The following is a 24,252-nucleotide window of genomic DNA, read 5'->3' on the forward strand; positions in this document are numbered from 1 at the left end:
CTCTGCCTTCCTAGAAGAAGCAGCTGATGAAATATGTAAAAGCAAATGCTAAAAGCAGACTCACTAAAATTGTGCCTAAAAGTAAACAAAGGCACAAGCCGTAAAACCAAGCTAGGACAGTGGTGCCCAACCAGGGAACAAAAGGGTCCTTAGGACAATATATGTTTCAGCATCTTAATAAACGTTGTTGAACATCTGTGTCTGAAATGCTTCACTGAGAGGCGGCGGGCCTGTAAAGTAAGAATTTAGGGTAAACATACACATACTCGATACATTCAGTACTGAGCAATGTACGGTCTTTTCATTACCACTCCCCTTTGAGTCTGTATTTTATACTCTATAAACACCAGTTAGAAATCCAAGTAGTGTTAATTGCAGTGATGATGTTTCAGTGTTTTTGGCCTCAGAGATGGTGGTCGGAGGCCTTCTTCAGGACCGTATCGTTGATGCGTATTTGCATGAAGATGATGCTCTCAAAGTCGAGCAGAGACTCACATGCTTTTATCCTTGAATTGAATTGTGGGCATGTCTTTGGTAATTCTAGGTTGAGCAAACCTTTGCAGATAACTTATTTTTCAGAAGAAAATATGAAGACTGCATATTTAAGGCCATCTAAACTTTTATTTTCATAGGTCTCATTACTCAGTGTTGTAATTATTGACTTTCCTTGATTGGAATGCAGAACTACAAGTACCAGAATGCAAAGTGGTTTGATCTGCAAACCCTAGAATTGGCCGTACATTTAGGTGCACCAGGTGGTCCTGTCATGGGGGACACCATATATCAAATCCTGGACTTTCTACAAATGGAACGTTCTGGTGCTTTAATGCAGTTGGTTTAACTGCAGCACAATGTGATCAACTCAGAGAATGTACTCAGCAGCACTTGCCATCTGGATGGGGTCTACAGATAATTCCCGGCAGGGCCCACTTAGGCTTTCATCTTTAAAGGAAGTCCTTTTTGAGATGGGAAATAACTATTGATTATGTGTGAGACCTCGGTCTCTGTGCAAAGGTTCGCAGTTTTTATTTTGAATGAATCTTGCATAAAGCTCTGCATTTCGCTGCTGACCTCAGAATATGCAAATAGTGAACTCCTTCCGTATAAAAAAAGAAGTTCAAATAAGTTTCCCAATTTTCCTTTTGTTAAATTCAGGGGCGCGCGGTGCGGAAACCTGTTTGGTGACTCTGTGACCTGATGCACCTTTGAAACGAGTACAACTAAGATGTGCTCAAGATATCGTGGCACTGGGCAAGGCTTTTCTGCCAGTCTCAAGGGCACAAGCTGGCAGCCGTCCAGGGCTTAGATTAATATTTTGCTCTTTAATTTAAACGACTTTGCATAAAATAGAACAAAGTAATAATTTTGCAGAGCAGACCGAGTAACTTACTGTTGCTTAGTTTTAAAAAACGGATTCGTTTTTAGTGGCACGCCTGAAATTAGGTATCCTTCAACTTCAAGTGTGACAGACACAAAAGCTACTTTGAGAAGCCTAACATGGTCGATGCTAGAAACCCATTTCTAGTGATGTTTGTAGTCCTTTGTTTGTTTTCATAGTGCCAGACAGGGTACAGCCAATTGGGAATATTAGTTGCAATATCCACGTAAGTTAAAAGTGTACAGCCTTTAGAGGTAAATGTTTACTGTTTTGTTAACTTGCTAGCCTTCAGACCAGTTAGGACTGGTCGCCATGAGACCCAGGAATAGAACATTTAGGGCCACATGTATTATGAAACGTAACACACATTTTGTGGTATACACTTAAAGGACATTTTGCAGCGTGTTTTGAGGCATTATTATCAGGAGTGGGTGATAAATTCCACTCTTCTGGCTAAGTTGGTGACATTTTTAGTCAATCCGCATTACGCTTGTAACATGGAGTTCTGGCCAAATTCCGCCAACTGCTGTGTGCTGGAGTTTTTCTCACGTGTGGCTCTCCAACGGTAAGTTTGCAAGTGAGAATTGGCACCCCCAAGCATGATTTTCGGGTATTAGGAAGGCACCCGGTGAGATTTTCTCACCGCAGATGGTCACGGGCTGTCGTGACCATCCGTAGTGTGAAAACCTACTTGAGCGACAGCAAAATCAACTCAAGCAGCACTAGACTATTTACAATGAAATGTGCATCTGTGAGTTTGCGCATCACAGCTATGCCTTAAAACCCATCTTCCATTTTAGGCTTCTACACTGTACTCACAGGCCTCTGAAAGCACCTCTTTCTGTTAGGCAACATCCTTCAACGCAGCATTGTGCGTTACGTATTTATTACGAATATTAGTGATGAAAAAAGATCTACAATCTATGGGATACTTCTGAACTCTGCGTGCCCATTTGAAATAATTGCTGCTGTAAAGGGGCACTGATATGTAAACCCAAATTTGCTCAAATAGTGAAGCAAAATCTTTTTTTAAAAAGGACTCATTCTTTTCACTCTAGCTAAATTACATTGAAATGAAAGAGGTTTGTTTCCTGATTCAGACAAACACTCAGGGGGTCATTCTGACCCTGGCGGCTGGTGGCCGCGAGGGCCACCGACCACGGGAGCACCGCCAACAGGCTGGCAGTGCTCCCACGAGCATTCTGACCGCGGCGGTTCAGCCGCGGTCAGAAGCGGAAAGTCAGCGGTCTCCCGACGACTTTCCGCTGCTCGGGGGAATCCTCCATGGCTGCGGAGCGTGCTCCGCAGCCATGGGGATTCTGACACCCCCTACCGCCATCCTGTTCCTGGCGGGTCTCCCGCCAGGAACAGGATGGCGGTAGGGGGTGCCGCGGGGCCCCTGGGGGCCCCTGCAGTGCCCATGCCCATGGCATGGGCACTGCAGGGGCCCCCGTAAGAGGGCCCCGCAAAGTATTTCAGTGTCTGCCATGCAGACACTGAAATACGCGACGGGTGCAAACTGCACCCGTCGCACCCCTGCAAATACGCCGGCTCAATTCTGAGCCGGCGTCCTCGTTGCAGGGGCATTTCCTCTGGGCCGGCGGGCGCTCTTTTGGAGAGCGCCCGCCGGCCCAGAGGAAATGTTAGAATGGCCGCCGCGGTGTTGTGACCGCGGTGCGGTCATTTGGCGGCGGAACCTTGGCGGACGGCCTCCGCCGTCCGCCAAGGTTAAAATCAGGCCCTCAGTCCTTCAATTGAGGGTATCAATGCCAATTGGACAGAATTCAGTCGTCCGCAATGCCTCAAGAACAGCAATCAATAGATGAATGTTGACCAGATGACTTTTGTCAATGTTGGGTGCAGCGTTCAACCCCATGAGGATTGTTTTAGAACCTTTCATCTGGTTCCGTGGTCGTAGACAGAGGTTTGGCCGAGGCTATGTGTGGCAGTTGTTGGATGGATTTAAGGCAATTAAATATTACTTTACATTTAAAAAAAAACCTACAAATTCACTGAGAAACCAAAGGTCACAGAGATATTATAGTTAGGAAATAGAATTAACTAAAAACCTTACAAATTCAATTTTATATATATATATATATATATATATATATATATATATATATATATATATATGTATATATAGATATATCTATATATCGATATATATATATATATAAATATATATATATATATATATATATATATACAGTCACTAAAAAAACAAAGGTTACAGGGATGTTATAGTTAGGAAATAGAATAAAAAAAACATAGAAATTCATTTAAAAAAGCAAAGGTTACAGGGGTGTTATAGTTAGGCTCACATTTCAAACATAAAAAAACATAGAAATTCACCATTTATAGGCCTGGGTGGAGTTCACGGAGTTCTACTCTGCGGAATTCCACGAAGTTGGTTAAAAACTCCATGGAATTCTGCGGAGTTCCGTGTGTAGCGGAGTGCCGCCCTACCCTGGCCTGATTGTTAATTATGCGCCCGATCTCAGAAGCGCTAAGCAGGGTCGGGCGGCCCAACTCTGCTTAGCGCTTCTTAGATCGTGAGCAAGTCTCCCCTGCAGTGCCTGCACACTTCCTTTCACCAACTGCCCTCCGTCACAAACTTTCTGCAGAGGGCCAAGCACACCCCTGTCTTGCATCAGCCTTGTGATTGCTTCATCTGCACTTACACACAGCCTCAGACCACCCTTTCTTTAGGACCCAGCACTAGCAGCAGCAAAACAAGTCACTATCAGCAGCCTGGTATTTTCACAAAGTGCCTAGCCTTGCTTGCCACTGGGCTCTAAGGCGCTCTCTCAGGCCACCCACATCTCTATCTGGCGGGGGCTGCCGAACTACCTACCACTCAGCAGCTGATGCTCCCCCGGCCTCCAGCGCTCCCTGCTGGCCTCAGCACCGTACCCCATAACAGCACTTCCTTTCCCAGTGACTCTGGGGCGACAGGTTCTTTTCAAGAGGAGCTGTGACTGCATGTTTCCTTTTTCACAAGCACAGACCCCCCCTCATATGCAAATACTGTCCATGCCCAATGCCAGCCCCCGTGTGCACAAAGAAGAGGAGAAAGTGAAAAGAAGACGTACCTGGGTCCCCGTTTCCAGCAGCCTGGCTCTCTGTCCCCTGATCTTGGGTTGCAGTAGACAGTGAATGAAATGGAGGCCTGAAACTGGCGCCGGTGCAGCCAGCCCCTCACAGCAGCTCGGCTGCGGCCACGCCCGGTGGCCGCCGACATCATTTTCGCGCCTAGTGTGCACTGCAGCCCAGTTTTGGGCCACACAGCACAAGTGCAGTTTGTCTGCGCTCGCGCTCCGTGGCCAATAACTGGCCTGGAGACTAGTTATGGGCCACACATTCCAAGAAGCAGACAATCTTCTCTTGCGCTGTGAGGCCCATAACAGCTAGCGTGGTGAGCGCCACTCTGGGACGAGCATAGTTTTTGGCCAAACTCTACGCTCCAAGCAGAGCGCAGAGTGTCAAAACTCCATTATCTCTGCCAGCGGAGCAGAGCTCACTGCCCACCCTTAGTTACCTTAGGGCACGAGTCATAGTTACTTGAGATAACTCTAACTATAACTGGCGAATTTCTATGGTTTCATATGTTTGAAACGTGGGCCTAACTATAACGTCACTGAAACCTTTGTTTTTTTTTAGTGAATTTCTATGGCTTTTTTATCATATAGTAATTTTCATTGCTATACATTAATCCAACCACCGGCATGCAGCAGAGGTTGCTCACAAGACATGGCCTGCAGCCAGACCCTACAGCAAACCCCCTAACCACCCAACCCCATGCTGCGCACAGCCCTTTGGAACGTGTGTGGCAGAAGTTGCCAGTGCTTTCTCTGGGTGTGAGAATAGGTGTGAGAGGGTGTATCTGGGGGTGAGTGGCTGTGAGAGTGTCTGTCTCGTGTGAGAGTGCGTACATCAGTGTTATAGTGGGTGCGTCTGTGTGGGTGCGGGTCTGTGGGTGGGTGTATGAGGCTGTCAGTGTGTGTGTGAGAGTTTGAGGGGGTCTGTGAGTGGGGGCGTGAAGGTCTGACTGGGGCTGTGAGTGGGTGCACAAGGCTCTGAGTGGGTCTGTCGGTGGGTGCACGAGTGTCTGAGTAGGTGTGTGAGTGGGGGAAATTGAAAGAGAGAGAGAGAGAGAGAGAGAGAGAGAGAAAGAAAGTGAGAGGGAGAGGGATAGAGAGTTTTTAGGCTTTGATGTGTGATATACTTAAAATTAGATATTTATGTACAATTTAAAAAAAAAATATCTGTCATTTTTAAAAATTCAAAATACTTTGTTCTAAAAAAAAAATAAGGGGATGCGAGTCTGGCTGGACTCGAACCCAGAGTGAAGGTCGCTACTGCTTTCTTTTTTTTTTTTTTTTTTTTTAGCCCTTTATGGGCTATCAGGGACCGCGAGGGAGCCCTCCGGGGTTCCCCTGCAGTCCCTCCATATTTATTTATTTATTTATTTTTATTGTTAAACAGAATGCCCTTTACGGGCTCTCTGGCACTGCTTTAACAGCAGCTGTGCTTGCTGAAGCATTTCATCTCTGTTCCCTGCATGCGTACCGGAGAAAGAGATGAAAGTTTCAGTTTTTGCTGGCGGGACCTGGTTGACAGGTCCTGCTGTCAAAAACCAAAGTGTTTGCTGTGGGTTGGCTGCAGCTGCAAAGCTGCTGCAAAGCCACAGTATACAGCTATGTCCTGGAGGTGGGCCCCCCCGGGACAAAGCAGGAGCTGGTCCTAGGGGGTGGCGGTCCCCAGGGCCACCTGTGGCTCCTCAAGGGGGGGCTGTGCAGTCCCCTCCAATGTGAAGATAGCCTCAGGGAGGTGGTGGTCCCCAGGGCTAATGGGGGCTCAAAACGAACCCCCTTTCCATATTTTTACTCTTTCCCTAGAGAGGTGGTGGTCCCGGAGCATGGGGGGGGGCAGCCCCACCCTATCTATTTATTTGATTATAGCCCTAGGGAAGTGGTGATCCCCGGGGCAGCGGGGAGTGGATGGCCCTCTGCTTATTAAGTAACTTAAGCCCCGGGGAGGTGGTGGGCCCCAGGGCTGGGGGGAGGCCGACAGGCCTCCCCAATGACATTAAAACAATTTTGCCCCGGGGAGGTAGTGGTCCCCGGGCCTCTGGGGGGCCAGGAGGCTGGGACCCCACCATCAGAGCTAAGGGGTCAGGGTGCCTGCACCATGGCCTCTTGACTTTTTTTCACATTTTGTTCTGGGATTCAGTAATTGAGTCACAAGATGGCTACAACACTTCATGGTTGAGGAGTGATAGCCAATCAGATCTCTGCACGAGATCGGGAGGTGTTGTGAATCCTTTGCGTCCCTAGAAATACAAATGTATTTTCCCTTTAATTTCGTAAAAATTACTGAAACTGTGAAAACACAAAAAGGTCGCTTTCTGGACAGGTCTTACCTTTCTGCCAAATTTAGTGTAAATCCATCCAGTAGGTTTCGCGCTATCGCTGTTCAAAATCCATATGGAAAAATGAAGAGAGAAAACATGTTTTGGGACCCCTCCTTTTTCTCGGCTCCCCCTCGATGGATCACCCGGAATCTTTCAAGACAGCAGCTGATGTGACTGGCGCCAAAGATATAAGCAAGTAAAAAATCTTTTTTGTTATATAGGTCTTAACTATAACTAGTTAACTAGTATGTATATATATACATTTTACCTACTAGTCATCACCAGCACCAGTACGTAGTTATGTGAGGACCATGTTTCCAAAGAAAAAGGATTTTTTGACTTTCCTATATCTTCATTGCTGTTTGACGAATCTTCACAAAATTTTCCAAAAAACCTATGCTGGTGATTCTTGTTGTGCGCAGAAGGTTTCGGGGTGATCCATCAAGCAAGGGCCAAGGAAAAGGGGGTTCAAAAAACATGCGTATCCCATGTTAATTCCCAGAGGAGTTTTGAACATGACTACAGCACGAACGACTGGACGGAATTGCACTAAATTTCACAAAAAGTTAGGTTTCGGTGTGCAGGTTTTGATTTGGGATTTTTGGTGTAAATAATTTCAGTCGTTTTTGAGTTATTAAAGGGAAATACATTTTTATATCTAGGGCAGTGGATCCGTCACGAGGATTTCACAACAATCGCAGCGTATTTGCGAATGCAAGCACCAACAGGAATGATGTGATTGGCTGGCTGCAACCGGACCAGAAAGGTGCGGGCCATGTTAGGTAATGGGACACGGCCATCGGGCTGAAAAATAAATTGAAAAGTGGCATAAGGGGTCAGGGTGGAGGTAGCCTGAACCTGGGGCTGTGATATAAGGACCTTTGAGGGTGAAATAATGACCTTAAAATTATTATGTAACGTTGCAACAAATTAATGAACAATGCCAAAAAACGTTTAAAAAAATCACAGACTCATTCTTACACTAATTCATTCACTCATAGATCCACTCAGAGACTGATGCACCCACTCACAGACCTACTCAAACACTCACGCGCCTACTAACAGTCCCGCAGAGACAGTCACACACCCACTCACAGACCCACTCAGACACTCATGCGCCCATTCAAAGACCCATTTAGACCTTAACATACCCACTCACAGACCCACTCAGGCACTCATGCACCCACTCACAGACCAGACCCATTCAGGCCCTCATGCACCCACTCACAAACTCACTCAGATACTGACGCACCCACTCACCGACCCACTCAGACCCTGACGCACCCACTCACAGACCCACTCAGACATCACACATGCACTCACAGAACCTCTCAGACCCTCACACACACACTTTCACACCCAGACAGACACTCTCACACCCAGAGACACCATTTCACACCTATTCTCACACCCAGAGAGACAGATCATTTGGCTGTGCATGGTGTGGGGTTTGGTGTTTATGGGGGTTGGCCTCAGGACACAGCCAAAGGCTGTGCGGGGCGCAGGATTGGGTGGTTACAGAGGGTCGGCCACAGGGCCTGGAAGCGCACTGTGGTGGTTGGATTAATGTATAGTAATTAAAATCACTTTACATTAAAAGTCATAAAAATTCACTGAAAAAGCAAAGGTTACAGGACATTATAGGCCCTCATTATGAACACGGCAGTCGAAACTACCGTGTTCATGCTGGCGGTCAAACCACTGACCGCCAGCGTCCCCGGATCCCCGCCGGTCAAATAATGTACATTCCTGTGGGCCGGCGGGTGGAAACATTGTTTCCGCCCGCCGGCCCACAGGAATGCCTGGCCGGGACATTGACGGTGGCTCCACATGGAGACGCCGCCAATGCCTCTGTGCGGCAGGTGCAGCTGCATCAGTCGCGCAGATGACCTGCGCGATGGGGCACTGCATAAGGGCATGGGGCATAGGGGCAAGTGCATGGGCAGTGCAGGGGCCCCCAGGGGTGCCCCAGTGCACCCCTTCCGCCAGCCTTTTGAAGGCTGGAGGATGAGGAATCATTATCCGAGGGGCAGCACCGCTGCCCTGTCGTATAATGATTCCGACCGCCGCCAGGCTGCCTGACGGAGGCAGCCTGGCATCGGCGGCCCTCATGGTGTTCAGAATGTGGCGGTGTGGCCCGCCATGCCAGCTGGCGGGTTTACCCGTAACCACCGGCATGGCGGGCCACACCGCCAAGTTCTAAATGACCACCATAGTTAGGAAATAGAATTTAAAAAAGCATCGAAATTCACCAAAAAAAAAACAAAGATTACAAGGACATTATAGTTAGGTTCTGAATTTACTCATGCAAAATCACAGAAATTCAGTAGCTATAGTTAGTTATTTCAAATAACTATAACTCGCACCATAAGGTGATTATGAATTGCGCCCTCGCCAGGCAAACCTAATTACCCCAGATGTTACAGCACTCATGACAACTGTAGGAAACTGGCCCCCTTGTTTCAGTAGCCCCAAACACACTTTTTGCCTCATATTTGATGCTAACTTGACTGAGTGTAAGCTGGGATCCTGCTAATCAGGCCCCAGCACCTGTGTTCTTTCCCTAAAACTGAACCATTGTTCCACAATTGGCACATCTCTGGCACGCAGATAAGTCCCTTGTAAAAGGTACCAGTGATATTAAGGACCCTGTGGCCAGGGAGGGATCCTAGGGGCTGCAGCATGAATTGTGCCACCCTAAGAGCCCCCTCACCAAACACATGCACACTGCCATTGCAGATTGTGTTGTGTTAGTGTGGCAAAAAAAAGTAAGGTCGACATGGCATCCCTCTCTGGGTTCCATGCCCAAAAAATACTGCCTGTGGCATAGGTAGGTCACCCCTCTAGCAGGCCTTACAGCCCTAAGGCAGGGTGCACTATACCACGGGTGAAGGCATAGCTGCATGAGCAATATACCCCTACAGTGTCTAAGTCCATTATAAGACATTGTAAGTGCAGCAAGGCCATATTGAGTACATGAGCTTGGCGTTTGTCATTACGAACCCCACAGCTCCATAATGGCTACACTGAAGACTGGGAAGTTTGGTATCAAACTTCTCAGCTCAATCAACCCACACTGATGCCAGTGTTGTTGGATTTATTGGAAAATACACACAGAGGGCCTCATAGAGATGCCCCCCACACCCAACCCTCTAATGTAGGGCTGACTGGTCTGTGCCAGCCTGCCACTAACAGACAAGTCTCTGATCCCATGGGTTGAGAGCCTTTGTGCTCTCTGGGGTTAGGAACAAATTCTGCTCTGGGTGGAGGTGCTTTACCCCCTGCTGGAACTGCAACACTTGGCAGTGAGCCTCAAATGCTCCTGCCTCCTGTTACACTGCCCCAGGCCACTCCAGCTAGTGGAGATGCCCGCCCCCTAAACCAGGCCCCACTTTTGGTGGCAGGTCTGGCAGGAAGATTAGTAATCACAAGGAGGAGTGTCCACCCCAGCTGAAACCACCCTTGGGGTGCCCAGAGCTGAGGTGAACCCCTTCTGGCAGAACCCCGATCATGCTTTGGAGGGTGTTAGCCAATAGGGTTAGGAATGTGCCCTCCTCGCCAAAGGGAGTGGGCACAGAAAGGGTGTAGCCACCCTCAGGGACAGTAGCCATTAGTTACTGCCTTCTGACCTCTATAACACCCTTAAATCTAGTATTTAGGGGCAACCCTGAACCTTGTTTTTCAGATTCCTGGTGACCTGAGAAGAAGGACTGAAGAGCAGACTGCAGACGACAATTGACTTTACCCCAGCCCTAATGGCCTGTCTGCAGCTTCAAGAATCCTGCTACAAGAAGACGACTTGTCCTGCAGGACCAGCGACCTCTATAAACCTCCAGAGGACTGCCTGCCTACCCAAGGAACAAGATCTCCCGAGGACAGTGGCCCTGTACACAAAGAAACCTCCAAGAAGAACTCCAAAACCGCCCGGGATCCGTGAGTCCTGCCCACTCTGCACCCGATGCACACAACCCGTGTCAATGTGGCCCACCAGTCCAGAGCAGGTCCCCAGGCGATTCTGACCTCGAGTCCACCCTGGGTTGACCCCTCCTGACCAACATGATGACGCCTGCAGCCTAAAGCTAGAGGACCCCCTGACAGCGACTGGCTCCGGTAAATATTTCCCAACATCTAAAGGTACATCTGCACCCGCAACCCTCCTAGCTTTGGGGAACCCAACCGATGGTCCAGCAATGTCCAGTGGGCTCTCTACTTACCCATCCAGTAGTTGGTTTTCTTCAGGTGACTCCCTGGATGACGCCTGCAGCATCTTTGTGACGCCCGGAGTTCCCTCACTAAAAAGCAATGGGCACCAGATGCTGTGTTTGCACCCTGCACCCGGCCGCCCCTGTGCCACTGAGGGTGTGTGTTTGGTGCTGACCTGTGCCCCCCGCGGTGCTGATCTAACCCCTGCCCAGTTCTTGGCCCTGAAGTAGCAGGTACTTACCTGCAAGCAGTTTCTTTATAGCACCCCCTCTCTCCAAAGGATTCCATTCGGTGCCCAACACCAACTTTGACCTCTGCACCAGGCCGGTCCCGTGTTGCTGATGGTGCACTCTTGGTGTCTACCTCAACTTTTCCATGTGGACACCTTGACCCCCGAAGACTGAGATTGTAAGTCCAGTACTTACCTGTAAGTTGTGTTGTTACTTTTCCTCCCCTAGGATTGCATTGCTTTCTATGAGCAATTGCACTGTGTCCACTTTTGAAACTGAAAAGTATTACTTACCTGTTTTATCAGTGAATTCTAAACAAAGTGCCTTTGATACTTGAAAGTGATACATTCTTGAAACTGTACTTACCTGCAACAAAGATCCTTTGGTTCTAGAAATAAAGTAACAAAGTATATTTTATATACATACAAGAGTTGGCCTGGTGTTAGTCATTGAGTGTGTGCTTCATTTCTTGACTGTGTGTGTACAACAAATGCTTTGCACCACACTCTGATAAGCCTAACTGCTTGACCACCAAAGAGAGCATTCATATTATCTATTATTGCCTCTGTAAAGCCTCTGGGGAACCCCTGGACTCTGTGCACAATATATCAAACTTTGATATAGTATATACAGAGCCAACTTCCAACAACAACTTCTATAATGTCACAAAAAATATAAATGAAACTCAAGCAATCAAATTATCAAAGAAAAAACTGTGCATGGCAAGGGCGCGAGATATAGTTATATTAGGGCTCGATTTATAGTTACTTGAAATATCTATAACTGCTGAATTTCTATGCTTTTGTATGAGCAAATTCAGAACCTAACTATAACATCCCTTTAACCTTTGTTTGCCCCTCTCTTGTTTTTAATCGTATCCTTAACAGACAAGAATTGAAGGATAAAGTCTGTTTAGGCGTCAGTTTTAACTTCACTTTATTCCCCGTTTTCACACTCGGCTCATCTCACCCACACACTCTACTGACATATTGTAGGAGCTAAACCATCCAAGAGTTCCTCCTGTCATAGGAGTTGTAGCCCACACCATAACTACTGTTGTAGTGTGAGGGGGGACCCTATGATGAAGCAAGCCACCTTAGGGGGGGTGAGGGTTCTCGTCCTTAAAAAATAACTTTTCCTAGTGTGGGTTTGCTGCAAACACTGACTGTCAGCTACACGCCTGTAGCTGAACCTACATTTTTAAACCTGGGCATTGTTGTGTGTCAGGAGTCAGGGTCATGCCAGCCCAACTTTACATCCTGCAGAACCGACCCATATGTGAATCTATTGCATTCCTTATTAGTCAGTGCGAATCTATTTGAATCTCACAGCCATGACCAGGCCCAAAAAGCCCCTTTTTATATCTCATGCAATTTATGTTTTTGTCAGTAAAAGCAGCAACTGGGTATGTATTTATTTTTTTCTAAATTAGTACAGGGTTTTGTGTCCGCCATGTTACTATTACAGTAAATATTTTGGGGGAAAAACAGTGTTGATTTGAACATTGTCAAGCAGTAGGTTTTAAAAAGTCAATGGAAATTTAGTTCCCAGACTTCCAGAATGTATCCATGAAGAAGTAACCGCCTACTTCCTGCTTTCTCTTGAGAAGATACAGGGTAATCTAAACATGTACTTACAGGGTTGGCTTTAGTGCTGGTGACAACCGGTGCGACAGTCTGTTTTGACCCCCCCCATGACCTCCCTCTCCACAGGTTTCCTCAGTAGCACTCTCCAACAGTGCCCCTCATCTCTCCATAGTCCCTCTCTGACATACATTTCATGTTTTTAAAGCACTTCTGATAGTTCACTCACACTCCGTTTTGTGATCTGCATGGTACAGGTTCTTTGCAGCAGGCACATTAACCCTCTGCCCTACTTTATAATGAGTCAAAACCGCCTCAAGGCACAACTGCAGTCTCTCACCAGCAGTAACATCAGTCTTCAGAGTTATCTTAACATTTTTATTGTTGCCTGAAACTGCTGGACACACAAGGAACTTCATGCGCTTTTAAACCCACAAGTTATTTTTAAACACAGCGCCCCAACAATGTCAGCGCCAGGTGCAGCTGCACTGTTCGCACCGCTCTGTGTACACACCAGCAGAAAGACTCTTTGTGGCTGTGTCAAAGACATTCTGCAAAGAGATAAACAGTGTAAGAGTCACCCTCTTAGAACCAGAGGCTGGGATTATATGAAACCAGGTTAGAAGGATGACGTAAGTGCCCACGTGACATGGATCCAGTAGGCAGGTATACTATATGAGATAAAGTACCCCCTGCCTAGTGTAATAAGGATATTGCAAGTCACAGCAGAGTTTCAAGAAACAAAGTTGAAGACAGCTTTATAAAACCATGGAATCCTAAGGTGTCATCTAATGCCTTTTTAGGTCTGGACTGACAGCACAGCTGTATGCAGGAGCTATTGTTTTAAATGCTTGGTGTATATACCAATAGTGGCCTTTGACCCCGTAGATCTCTTTGTGGAGCAGGCACCACAGGGCTGCAGCAGGATCACAAGGTGGGCTGGAAAAGTTGGTGTTTGTGAAGGTTACAACCTGCTCCCTGATGTTTCTGTCAGAGCTGCTCTTACAACCCTCTTTCCCAGGATGCTTTGCGGGGTAATTTGCATATGCTGCTGTTGCAAGGTTCCTGCAGCTCCGACATTCACCTGCTTCCAGATCCAGCCTTTCAGCTCGGTCTCTGGCTGCAGACTCCTGCTTGTGCTGTAGGAATGATGCTGCCCACACTGACCTCCTTGGATACTAACTGCATCTTTTCTTCTCTTTCCCTCTTCTGCAGGGTCTTTTGTGCAAGAAGTACTGTAAGTATACATGGCCAGGAGGCCTTTGATGCTCTTAAATTCTTTACATTACTTCCTTCTCTCACGAGTTCTATTCTCCACTCTTCATTCAATTTGTTTCTCAGTGTTTCCTTCCATCGTGAGTTTTTGTCCCCCTTCGTCCCTGCTTGTCCCTTCCCTTTTTCTCTCTTTCTCTCCTACTTTAGTACCTTCCTCCCCTTCTTGACACAGTGCTTCCTCTTCCCCTCACCTACACCCCTCTCTCTTGCTCACTCCCCTCCCCTCCTCCTTCTTCCCTCGCTCCCTCACCTCTTCAATCCTTCTAGGGCTGTCCCTTCCCTTCCTTCATTCTTTCTGTGTCCCCCCACTTTTCTTCCACCCCACCCTTTTCTTCTTTCCTTCATCCCTCTCTTCCATCCCTTTTCACAACTCTTCTTTCTACTCCTCTTCCAGTTTCTCTGTAGTCCTTCCACCGCTCAATCTCGTCCCCCTTCACTGCTTCCCACCCTCCAGTCCCTTCCTCCGTCATCCCCTCCAGTGTGTCCTCTCCGGATCAGTCATCCCCTCGTCTCCTCCACCTCCCTTCTATGCATCCTCTTCCCTCCCAACATATCTGATTCTTCTCCTTCACCCTTTAACACTCAGCTCTCCTTTCATTCCTTTTGCATTTTTCTTGCCTCTGGCAAGACGGTTTGGATTTCTACAGCAGGACGCTGGCTACAAGGCAAAGGTGCCCTGTATAGGCCTGGGCGGAGTTAATGGATTCCGACTCTGCGGAATTCTGCGGAGTTGAAAAAAAAAGTCTGTGGAATTCCGCGGATGCGGAGTTCCATGACCCACGGAGTCCTGAATGTGCCAAATCTGGGAAGCGCTAAGCAGGGTCGGGCCTGGTCAGCCAGGCCCGGTCCTGCTTAGTGCTTCCGAGATCAGGCGCATTCAGGAGAGGGGCCTGGCAGTGAAAACTGACGTTTCAGGCCTCTTGTGCACCGGCCTGTCCTGTGTGCAGTGCACACGGGACAGGCCAGTGCACAAGAGGCCTGAAACTGCAGCTTTCACTGCCTACGGCCCTGATCTGTATTCAGGCCAGGGCCGTAGGCAGTGAAAGCTGTTGTTTAAGTACTTGTTTGTGCACCAGTGTGAACAAACAACAACCAAAAAAAGAAAAGAGGAGTAGAGGACATACCTGGGTCTTCCCGGGGGGGGTTCTCCTCTCCAGCGGCCGCCTCCCTCCTCTGCTCCTGTGCACGCTGCAGGACAGTTATGGGCTGCACAGTGCAAGCGCAGATTGTCTGTGCTTGTGCTGTGCAGCCCAACTGGGCTGCAGTGCGCACCGGGTGAGTTCCTCCGTGCTGGTGGGGCTAGCATAGGTTTTTGGACAACTCCGTGCTACAAGCGGAGAGCGGAGTTCCAAAAACTCTGTTAGCTCTGCTAGCTAAGCGGAGCACCCCGCACACCCCTAGCACTGTACACAAACAGAGGAGGAGCTTACTACATGGAGCCCATAAAAGGATGGGGTACAAGCGAGTATGGGATATTAGAGTGCTTTGGAGTGAGGAGGGTTGGGTCTTAAGATGTTATGTTGCAGTAAGATAACGTGTGAAGGAAGGTGTCTTCATTTGCTTGAAGTTATAGGGAGTTGCTAGATCTGGGTTGAGATCTTGTTCCATATTCATGAAACATTTCAGGAGAAGGCGTGCTGCCTGGCTTTCTCCTTCTCACATCTCTTGATTTCCAGTCATTCGATCTTACTGCTCTGCAGTGGTTAATTTGAGCCGGTGGTGTCCGGTGCTCAGCGCTAGCCCTTAGTTGTCAACACCGGCACTTCTGACAATCTGCCACATGGTGGCACTCTTTGAGCAATTTAGAGAGGAGCAGGACAGCAATTGTTTATGAATTCAATATACATTATAAACGACAAGTACCTGCCGCCCAAGCCATGCGTACAGCTTTAAGGGGATGGAACAGTCTGAATTGTCACGCTTGTTAGAGTGAGATGGGTAGTAGTTGTGTAGGTTCTGTCAGCTGGCAGGGGCAATGGGTGGTGCAAGCAGTAGCGGCCTCCTGACACGGGCCCTGGCACTTATTCTGTTTTACAAATTAAGCACTGCTGCTCTGGGAGCTGCGGGTACTGCCAAAGATTCTGATCTTAAAGGCTGAGTGGAGGTTTGTGAATTAAGAAGCTCATTGAAGGAAATGCAATCTGAGGGGGGATCCACTGGAGCTCTATCAGAGGGGGGGACCCGGTTCAACAGGTGAAGATCCTTGATCTTCTTGGTGGCTGCGTGGAGAATGCATCTTAGATGAATGAGGTGGGATGAGGGGTCTCCTGTCAGCAGGATATTAGCCCCAATAAATTCACCAAAAAGACCAAAGCTTGGGCTATGACTGTCTTCCTTTCCAAAAAGACTGGGCTACACTACAGTTGGCCCCTTGTTGTTTTAATCTTTTGAGGGTCATGGACTCCAGCCAGGTGTCAACGTGAAAGACAAGTAACTATGTACAGTTGGTCAGGTGGGTTGCAATTTCCTTTAGAGTCATTAATGACAGCTAGTTTTAAATTTATTGTTATTTGGCTTGGATGCAAAAAGGAAAAATTTGATTTTGTAGGTTTGAGTTTGATGTAGGCTTTAAATATTGGAGCAGCAAATTTAGGCCCATATTTAAGAAAAAGTGGAGCGTCAGCTCTGATACAGCACTTTTTCTGCAGCCCCCTACACCATGATTGCGCTGTATTTAAAATACGGGCACCATGGCGGTCATTAGAACAATAGTATCAAACTTTTTGACGCTATTGTGACGCTTTGCTACACTAGCGTCAAAAATGTTGACACTAATGTAGCAAAGTGCCAGGAGGCCCATTGATTTTAATGGTTGCATCATTTTAAAGTCTGATCTGAGCAGGCATTAAAAATGACAGAAAAAATGGCGAAGTGAAATCTGTTAAATTTTACTGCGCCATTTTGTTTGGGACTCCTAGCACCGGAAAGCCCCCTTTGCAAACAGTATGCCTGGCACAGGCATACTGTAAAGTGGCACAAGGGTTTACAAAGTGGCGCAATGCAAGCAATGCAAATATGGAGTGAGAGAAATGCCACCTTAACACCACTTTTGCATCAAAAAAATGACACAAATGTGGCGCAAGCTGGTGCTAGGGGCTTTTTTAATATGCCCCTTAGTGTTCCACGCATTTATTTGCAATTTAAACTCACTGTGGGCCCGATTCACAAAGGTAAACTTAGACCAAAAGTCTAAGTTTAAACCAAAAGTGTAAACTTAGATCAAAAGTCTAACTTTGCCTGTAGTAAAGTTAGACTTTTGGTTTAAGTTTACACTTTTGGTCTAAGTTTAAACCAAAAGTCAAAACTTAGGTGAAAAGTCTAACTTTGCTCGTAGTAAAGTTAGGCTTTTGGTCTAAGTTTACACTTTTGGTCAAAGTTTACACTTTGGTCTAAACTTCGACTTTTGGTCAAAGTTTACACTTTTGGTCTACACTCTGACCTTTGGTCTAAGTTTACCTTTGTGAATCAGACCCTGTGTATTTAACATATTAATCTGAGTGCATTTTTATTAGTCGAATGTAGTAGGTGATTGTATTCCCATGTAGCAAGAGTCACCTGTATTTAGCCGAAATGTAATCAATGCCTCTAGTCACGCTAACTGTACTTGCTTAGCTGTGTTGATTTAAATTTAGCCTAACTTGTGACCAGGCCCCAGTTACACAAGTTGTGCATTCGTGAAATGCACTGCAGGTTTCATATTCTTTTCCCATCTGCAGGTGTCTTATCACCCTCCTTGTTAGCTAGAATAGCCTTCTTGTTATTGTATTGAAACTGCTGGATAGTTAGAAATCAGTGGGACTAGGCTAGACAGTGGCGTAGGGAACCCCCCACTTTAGAAGCTTAAGTGGGGGGCCGTCACTGGGCCCGATAAGCTGCTGAACAGGGTCCACATAGACATTAATTCGTTGTTTTTGGGCCTCTTATGTCTGCAGATAAAATGATAATAATTAACACTGATGGGAAATACCTTGAGAGAGGGTTGTGAGCGTTCACAGGCATGCACAGGGAAGGAAACACATCAAGTAAAAGATTTAACAGGGGAAAAGCAGAGAGAAGAGCACACAGAAAAACAATGACCATGAGAGAAAAAGATATGAAAAAAGTAAGGATGAGAAAAAAAAGATGGGTGGATAGGAAGGGAAAAAAGGACTGGAGGGGAATGGAGGGTGAGAGGAAGGAAGGTTTATAATTAAATAAATCTTTATTGCTTGATTTGTTAAAAACATTGCAATGTGATACACAAAGAAGTTATTAAAATATGTCATATTTGCACGAAAAAACCTTAGCATGAAAATTATATCATCTAGAGACAAACACCCCTGTTAGTTTAAAGGTTTTGAAAAGGTTCACAAGGGATTCCCTTCTTCCCCATAAGCTTAAATTTATCACTCAAGATAATATGGGCGATTTCGATGGAAAGTTGTAGATGCCTCAAGATCAATGAGCGAGAATCTGCTCCAAACTAAGAGCAGCTGCCTGGGGAATTGACCCTCGGATACCTGGGGTTAGGTTGCATAGGCCTTGGCTGCTAATCATACTCGCAAGCCAATGGTGGGAGATGTAGAATGCTGATCATACTCGCAAGCCAATGGTGGGAGATGTAGAATGCTGATCATACTCGCAAGCCAATGGTGGGAGATGTAGAATGCTGATCATACTCGCAAGCCAATGGCGGGAGATGTAGAATGCTGATCATACTCGCAAGCCAATGGCGGGAGATGTAGAATGCTAATCATACTCGCAAGCCAATGGCGGGAGATGTAGAATGCTAATCATACTCGCAAGCCAATGGCGGGAGATGTAGAATGCTAATCATGCTCGCAATCCAATGGTGGGAGATGTAGAATGCTGATCAAGCTCGCAAGCCAATGGCGGGGGATGTAGAATGCTAACCATGCTCGCAAGCCAATGGCGGGAGATGTAGAATGCTGATCAAGCTCGCAAGCCAATGGCGGGGGATGTAGAATGCTAACCATGCTCGCGAGCCAATGGCGGGAGATGTAGAATGCTGATCATGCTCGCAAGCCAATGGCGGGGGATGTAGAATGCTAATCATGCTCGCAAGCCAATGGCGGGAGATGTAGAATGCTGATCATGCTCGCAAGCCAATGGCGGGAGATGTAGAATGCTAATCATGCTCGCAAGCCAATGGCGGGAGATGTAGAATGCTAATCATGCTCGCAAGCCAATGGCGGGGGATGTAGAATTCTAATCATGCTCGCAAGCCAATGGCGGGAGATGTAGAATGCTAATCATGCTCGCAAGCCAATGGCGGGGGATGTAGAATGCTAATCATGTTCGCAAGCCAATGGCGGGAGATGTAGAATGCTAATCATGCTCGCAAGCTAATGGCGGGGATGTAGAATGCTAATCATGCTCGCAAGCCAATGGCGGGAGATGTAGAATGCTAATCATGCTCGCAAGCCAATGGCGGGGGATGTAGAATGCTAATCATGCTCGCAAGCCAATGGCGGGAAATGTAGAATGCTAATCATGCTCGCAAGCCAATGGCGGGAGATGTAGAATGCTAATCATGCTCGCAAGCCAATGGCGGGAAATGTAGAATGCTAATCATGCTCGCAAGCCAATGGCGGGGATGTAGAATGCTAATCATGCTCGCAAGCCAATGGCGGGAGATGTAGAATGCTAATCATACTCGCAAGCTAATGGTGGGAGATGTAGAATGCTAATCATGCTCGCAAGCCAATAGTGGGAGACGTAGAATGCTAATCATGCTCGCAAGCCAATGGCGGGTGATGTAGAATGCTAATCATACTCGCAAGCCAATGGGTGAGATGTAGAATGCTACCCTAGGAGGAGGGGGCGGAAACTTTAAAAGTTTTGCCATTGGCCACAAGCACCTCAGAACTTCCTAGTCTTGGGAGAAGAAGAAGAAAGGAAAAGTGAAAGGAAAAATGTAGGAAAGTTGAAAGGAAGGATCAAATGGTGAACAAATGATTGGATGGGTGTTTGAAAAGCATAAATGGAAAGGTCAAAGGCTGAATGAAAGAGTGAAAGGATTGACTGGTGAAAGAGTGAAAGGATAGAAGGATGGAAGAACGGAGAGATGGAGAAGAGTGAATGGATGTATGGTTAAAAGGCAGATGGATAAATGAACATATTGATGAGCTGATAGGTGAAATGGTGGATGGATAAATGAATGGATGAATGAGGTAATGGGTGTGAAGATGGAAAATGGAAGAGATGGACAGATGGGTGAGTAGATAGAAGGTTAAGGGGATGGATAGATGAACAGAGAGTCACATTGCTTGCTTTGCACGCTCGGTCTGGTTAGAGGTATGTTTCAAGTGGCGGATATTTTAGTTTTCTGGCTACTCCCTTGTCTCTAGTGGTGGAAGACATCCTCGGGTACAAGGCAGACCAGGCTGTTGCAAACTTCAAGGCCATGCAAATGTGTGTTTTTTTGTCTAGGACTGGAAACTAGGGACTCGACTTCCTCCCAGAGAAGAACACCTCCCGACTGGTTTTATTGGTTTAAAAGAAGAGGCTTCCAGAACTTTCTTTCATGAATTAATTCTGTGTTTCATAGAATAGTTTAGCAGATTCTGTCCTGCATTCACTGAGGTAACACCTTTCTCGGCTCTGCTGAATTCCCCTGCCCAGAGAGTTGAGCTTCACGCTTGAGAACTCACGCTTTTTCCCCTGAACTTTAAACTTGGTTCACCTGTTGCTGACACCTTCTTTTCAGAAATCCCCTGACCACTTTCGATGCTTTATTTAGAAGAGAGAAGCTCTTTAATGGATTCTTTATGTCTTCTATTTTGTTTAGTCTGCGTGGTTATACTTGACACCTTCTTCCTCATAATATATAAATTTAGATTGCATGATCATTTTAATATGTTTGCTCAATAAATCAATCAATCAATCAAGGACTTGTAAAGCACGGCCAATCATCTATATGGTCTCAAGGCATGCTCTTACAATATATTTACTGAATTGTTACTAAGCAATTGAATTGTAACTTTGACTAATTTCCTGATAAAACCCTTATGGTTGGGACACCATCCTGTCTGTCATTTCTGTGAAGCCACATTGGCTCCACGTAATTGAATTATATTGCTGAATTCTTACGCTTCAAGGAGACAATTGAAGGTCCATACGATGAGTGGAGAGTCCTATTTGATTACTTTACTAAGAGGTTGACATACAAGGATCTCCAGTCCATCACATTCATGCGTGGACGGTGGTGATGCAGTTTTTTAGCTGGTCCATAGCTTGCAGAAACTAAGTTTTCAGGAACGGTTGTTTTATGGTCTTATTGCATTGATGTATATTTATGTCATTGGTGGTGAGAAGGGCTTTGAGGGGCTCTTTGTAGAGGTTGAACATTACTGGAGAGAGGCATGAGTCTTGGGGTATGCCTTAGTTCATGAGGGTGGATCCCAATCTGAATGTGACCATCTGGATGAGCGATGTGCTGTACACGAGGAATGACTTACACAAATACAGTTTTCAGCTTTCAAAGCCCATTTTACTGGATTCAAGCTTGGTGGTAGGCGGTGTTGAAGGAAGCTGAGAGTTGAGGAGATTCAGGAGACATTGGTTGCCTCCGCCTGTGAGGTGGAATTTGCAGTCCTTCACTCGCGTGGTGGCTGTCTCTGTAATGCACTGGTGCCTGAATCTACGTTGGCAGTTCTGCAGGTGGACCATCACTCCCTGCTTCCTTCCATCATCTCTGGTCATTTCTTCCCTCACCCTTGCCCCTCTCTTTCTTTTGCCAACCTCCTTGCACCTTCTTTTCCTTGTCCTCTCTGTGTAGTTTATTTTCTTTTCATAGATGTGCAAGGTTTTTCCTTCCCCTTCCCCTTCTTCTCCTCATCCAGTGCCTCATTTTAGCTCTTCTGGCACATTCCCAGAAGCACCTTTGTCTCATGATCACCTACCCAGGGAGGTATTCAACGCTTTCTACGTCTCCATTTCCATCCCTCTTAGGAGTATCCCAAGTCACAAATTGTATTTTACAACCACTGCAAAGGTTTATTGAAAACCTTGCCACTTTTTGAAAGTTATGACGTTTTTGTTTTGCTTTGCTGCTTGTGTGTCAAGATGGCTCTTGCTGAAATAACACTAACAAATTGGTTCTGCATAAGATGTACATAACAGATACTGTTCTTTCCCTGATCCATACCAATGTGAATAAAAGACCCTCAAACTATAAACTTGCAGAGGAATAATCTGCATACGTTTTGCAGCTTGGCTAGTTGAAGTAGATTGAAAATGAACTCTCTAGACACTGACATTTAGCTTGCAATGCTGAAAAAAACCTTTGCATCAGCAAAGGTAGACAGGGATGGACAGTACAATGCAAAGGACAATAATTGGAACTTGGCAAAAATATTCAGTCATGAAAAGCAGACTTGGCACACCCTTAACCCTTGTTCCTTCGTAGGACGTGGCTTGCCCTGCCCCACTGGGGCACAGGAGGTAGACTTGGGGTCAATGGTGCCCCACAATGGAGTACTGGAGCAATGTTGGCTGATTCACTGACTACTCTCACTTGTATGATACAGTGTAAGACCTAGGGATGCTGATGATGTGTATCACTGGCTTACAATGTTATGTGCTAATTGAAAGCCTGGTAACCCCTCTACTTTCAGCGATTGGAGGCCTCTGCATGTACGAGGAAGGGGCCTCAGCACACGGCCACATAGTGGTGCCATCAAACTTGAGATCCAAGACCGCCCTGAATTGTCCTCCAAAGAAGGACTGTCAAACCTGTGTGCGTGTCGAAGTCGATGTATCTGTTGAATACCTTCCAGGTAAGGAGCGTTGGTGGTCGCCTCAGGGGAATGGGTCAAAATGGAAAAGAACCGGTCTTTGAGGACACAAGTAGAGCTGTGTCTTATTTTATGCGTTGTCTGAGATCTTCCATAGGACTTAGCTCAAGTCAGGTTGTTTTGTTTTTGTGTAGCAGGGCTTCAGCATCATTGTGGTGCTATGCACCACATAAGTACAAAGAACAGAGAGTGTAGCAACAAACAAAATATACGTTCTACCTTCTCCAAGGCGTGAAAGGGTAAATCATGCTGCATGTAGCCACAGGTCACCATGGAGTAAGTATGGGATGCTGATCTATGGCATACATATAGCACAATGGGCATGTTACCATGAGAGGTTTTCACATCAGGCAATGTGTCCATAGAAACTGTGGACTATGGTTTAAGAGCTTTATGCTTTAAACAAACTGAGATTAGCAAAACAAAGGAGAGATGGTCTCCCAGGCATCTCTGTTTCTACCCCACTCCAAGGCAATTAGTACTGCCTTTTGCAAGGGTAGGGACCAGCTGGAAGTAAGTGTGATGAAGGCAGCACACGTTGACAGTCTCTTGCTCCCTCCAGGCTCAGAAAAATATCAGACACGTCAAGGACACACTTTACAACTGCATTTCATACATCAGCTGAGAGATAAACTCCGATGGGATTATAGGACACTTTTTGGCTTTGCAATCTGTAGATCAAAGAGAGAAAAACTATGGTAGAACACATGCTGCCTTCTCAATCTGTAGACCAGAGAGAGATCAACTGTGATAGGACACATGCTACTGTCTCAATCTGTAGATCACAGAGAGATCAACTGTGATAGGACACGTGCTACTGTCTCAATCTGTAGATCACAGAGAGATATACTATGATAGGACACGTGCTACTGTCTCAATCTGTAAGTAAGAGAAATAAACTGTGATAGGACACACGCAACCGTCTCAATCTGTAGATCACGTGGAGATATACTGTGATAGGACACATGCTACCGTCTCAATCTGTAGATCACAGAGAGATAAACTGTGATAGGAAACACGCTACCGTCTTAGTCTGTAAGTAAGAGACATGAACTGTGAAAGGACACATGCTACTGTCTCAATTTGTAGATCACAGAGAGATAAACTGTGATAGGACACATGCTACTGTCTCAATCTGTAGATCACAGAGAGATAAACTGTGATAGGACACATGCTACTGTCTCAATCTGTAGATCACAGAGAGATAAACTGTGATAGGACACATGCTACTGTCTCAATCTGTAGATCACAGAGAGATATACTATGATAGGACACGTGCTACTGTCTCAATCTGTAAGTAAGAGAAATAAACTGTGATAGGACACACGCAACCGTCTCAATCTGTAGATCACGTGGAGATATACTGTGA

The 24,252-nt window shown here is 46.3% G+C and overlaps 1 protein-coding gene across 4 annotated transcripts in view; it reads left to right on the forward strand.

Annotated features, from left to right (window-relative positions):
• The window catches only part of IL17RC (interleukin 17 receptor C), a 167,861-nt gene that overhangs the window by 54,448 nt on the left and 89,161 nt on the right, over nt 1–24,252 (forward strand). For 3 of the 4 annotated variants that reach the window (XM_069206157.1, XM_069206158.1, XM_069206160.1), the window contains 2 exons: nt 14,026–14,047; nt 22,704–22,865. In XM_069206157.1, coding sequence (XP_069062258.1) covers nt 14,026–14,047; nt 22,704–22,865 — 184 coding nt within the window. The remainder of the gene's footprint in view (nt 1–14,025; nt 14,048–22,703; nt 22,866–24,252) is intronic. The other variant, XM_069206159.1, reaches the window with a different exon arrangement.

Source organism: Pleurodeles waltl, chromosome 9 (genome assembly GCF_031143425.1).
Source record: "Pleurodeles waltl isolate 20211129_DDA chromosome 9, aPleWal1.hap1.20221129, whole genome shotgun sequence".
Lineage (NCBI taxonomy): Eukaryota > Metazoa > Chordata > Amphibia > Caudata > Salamandridae > Pleurodeles > Pleurodeles waltl.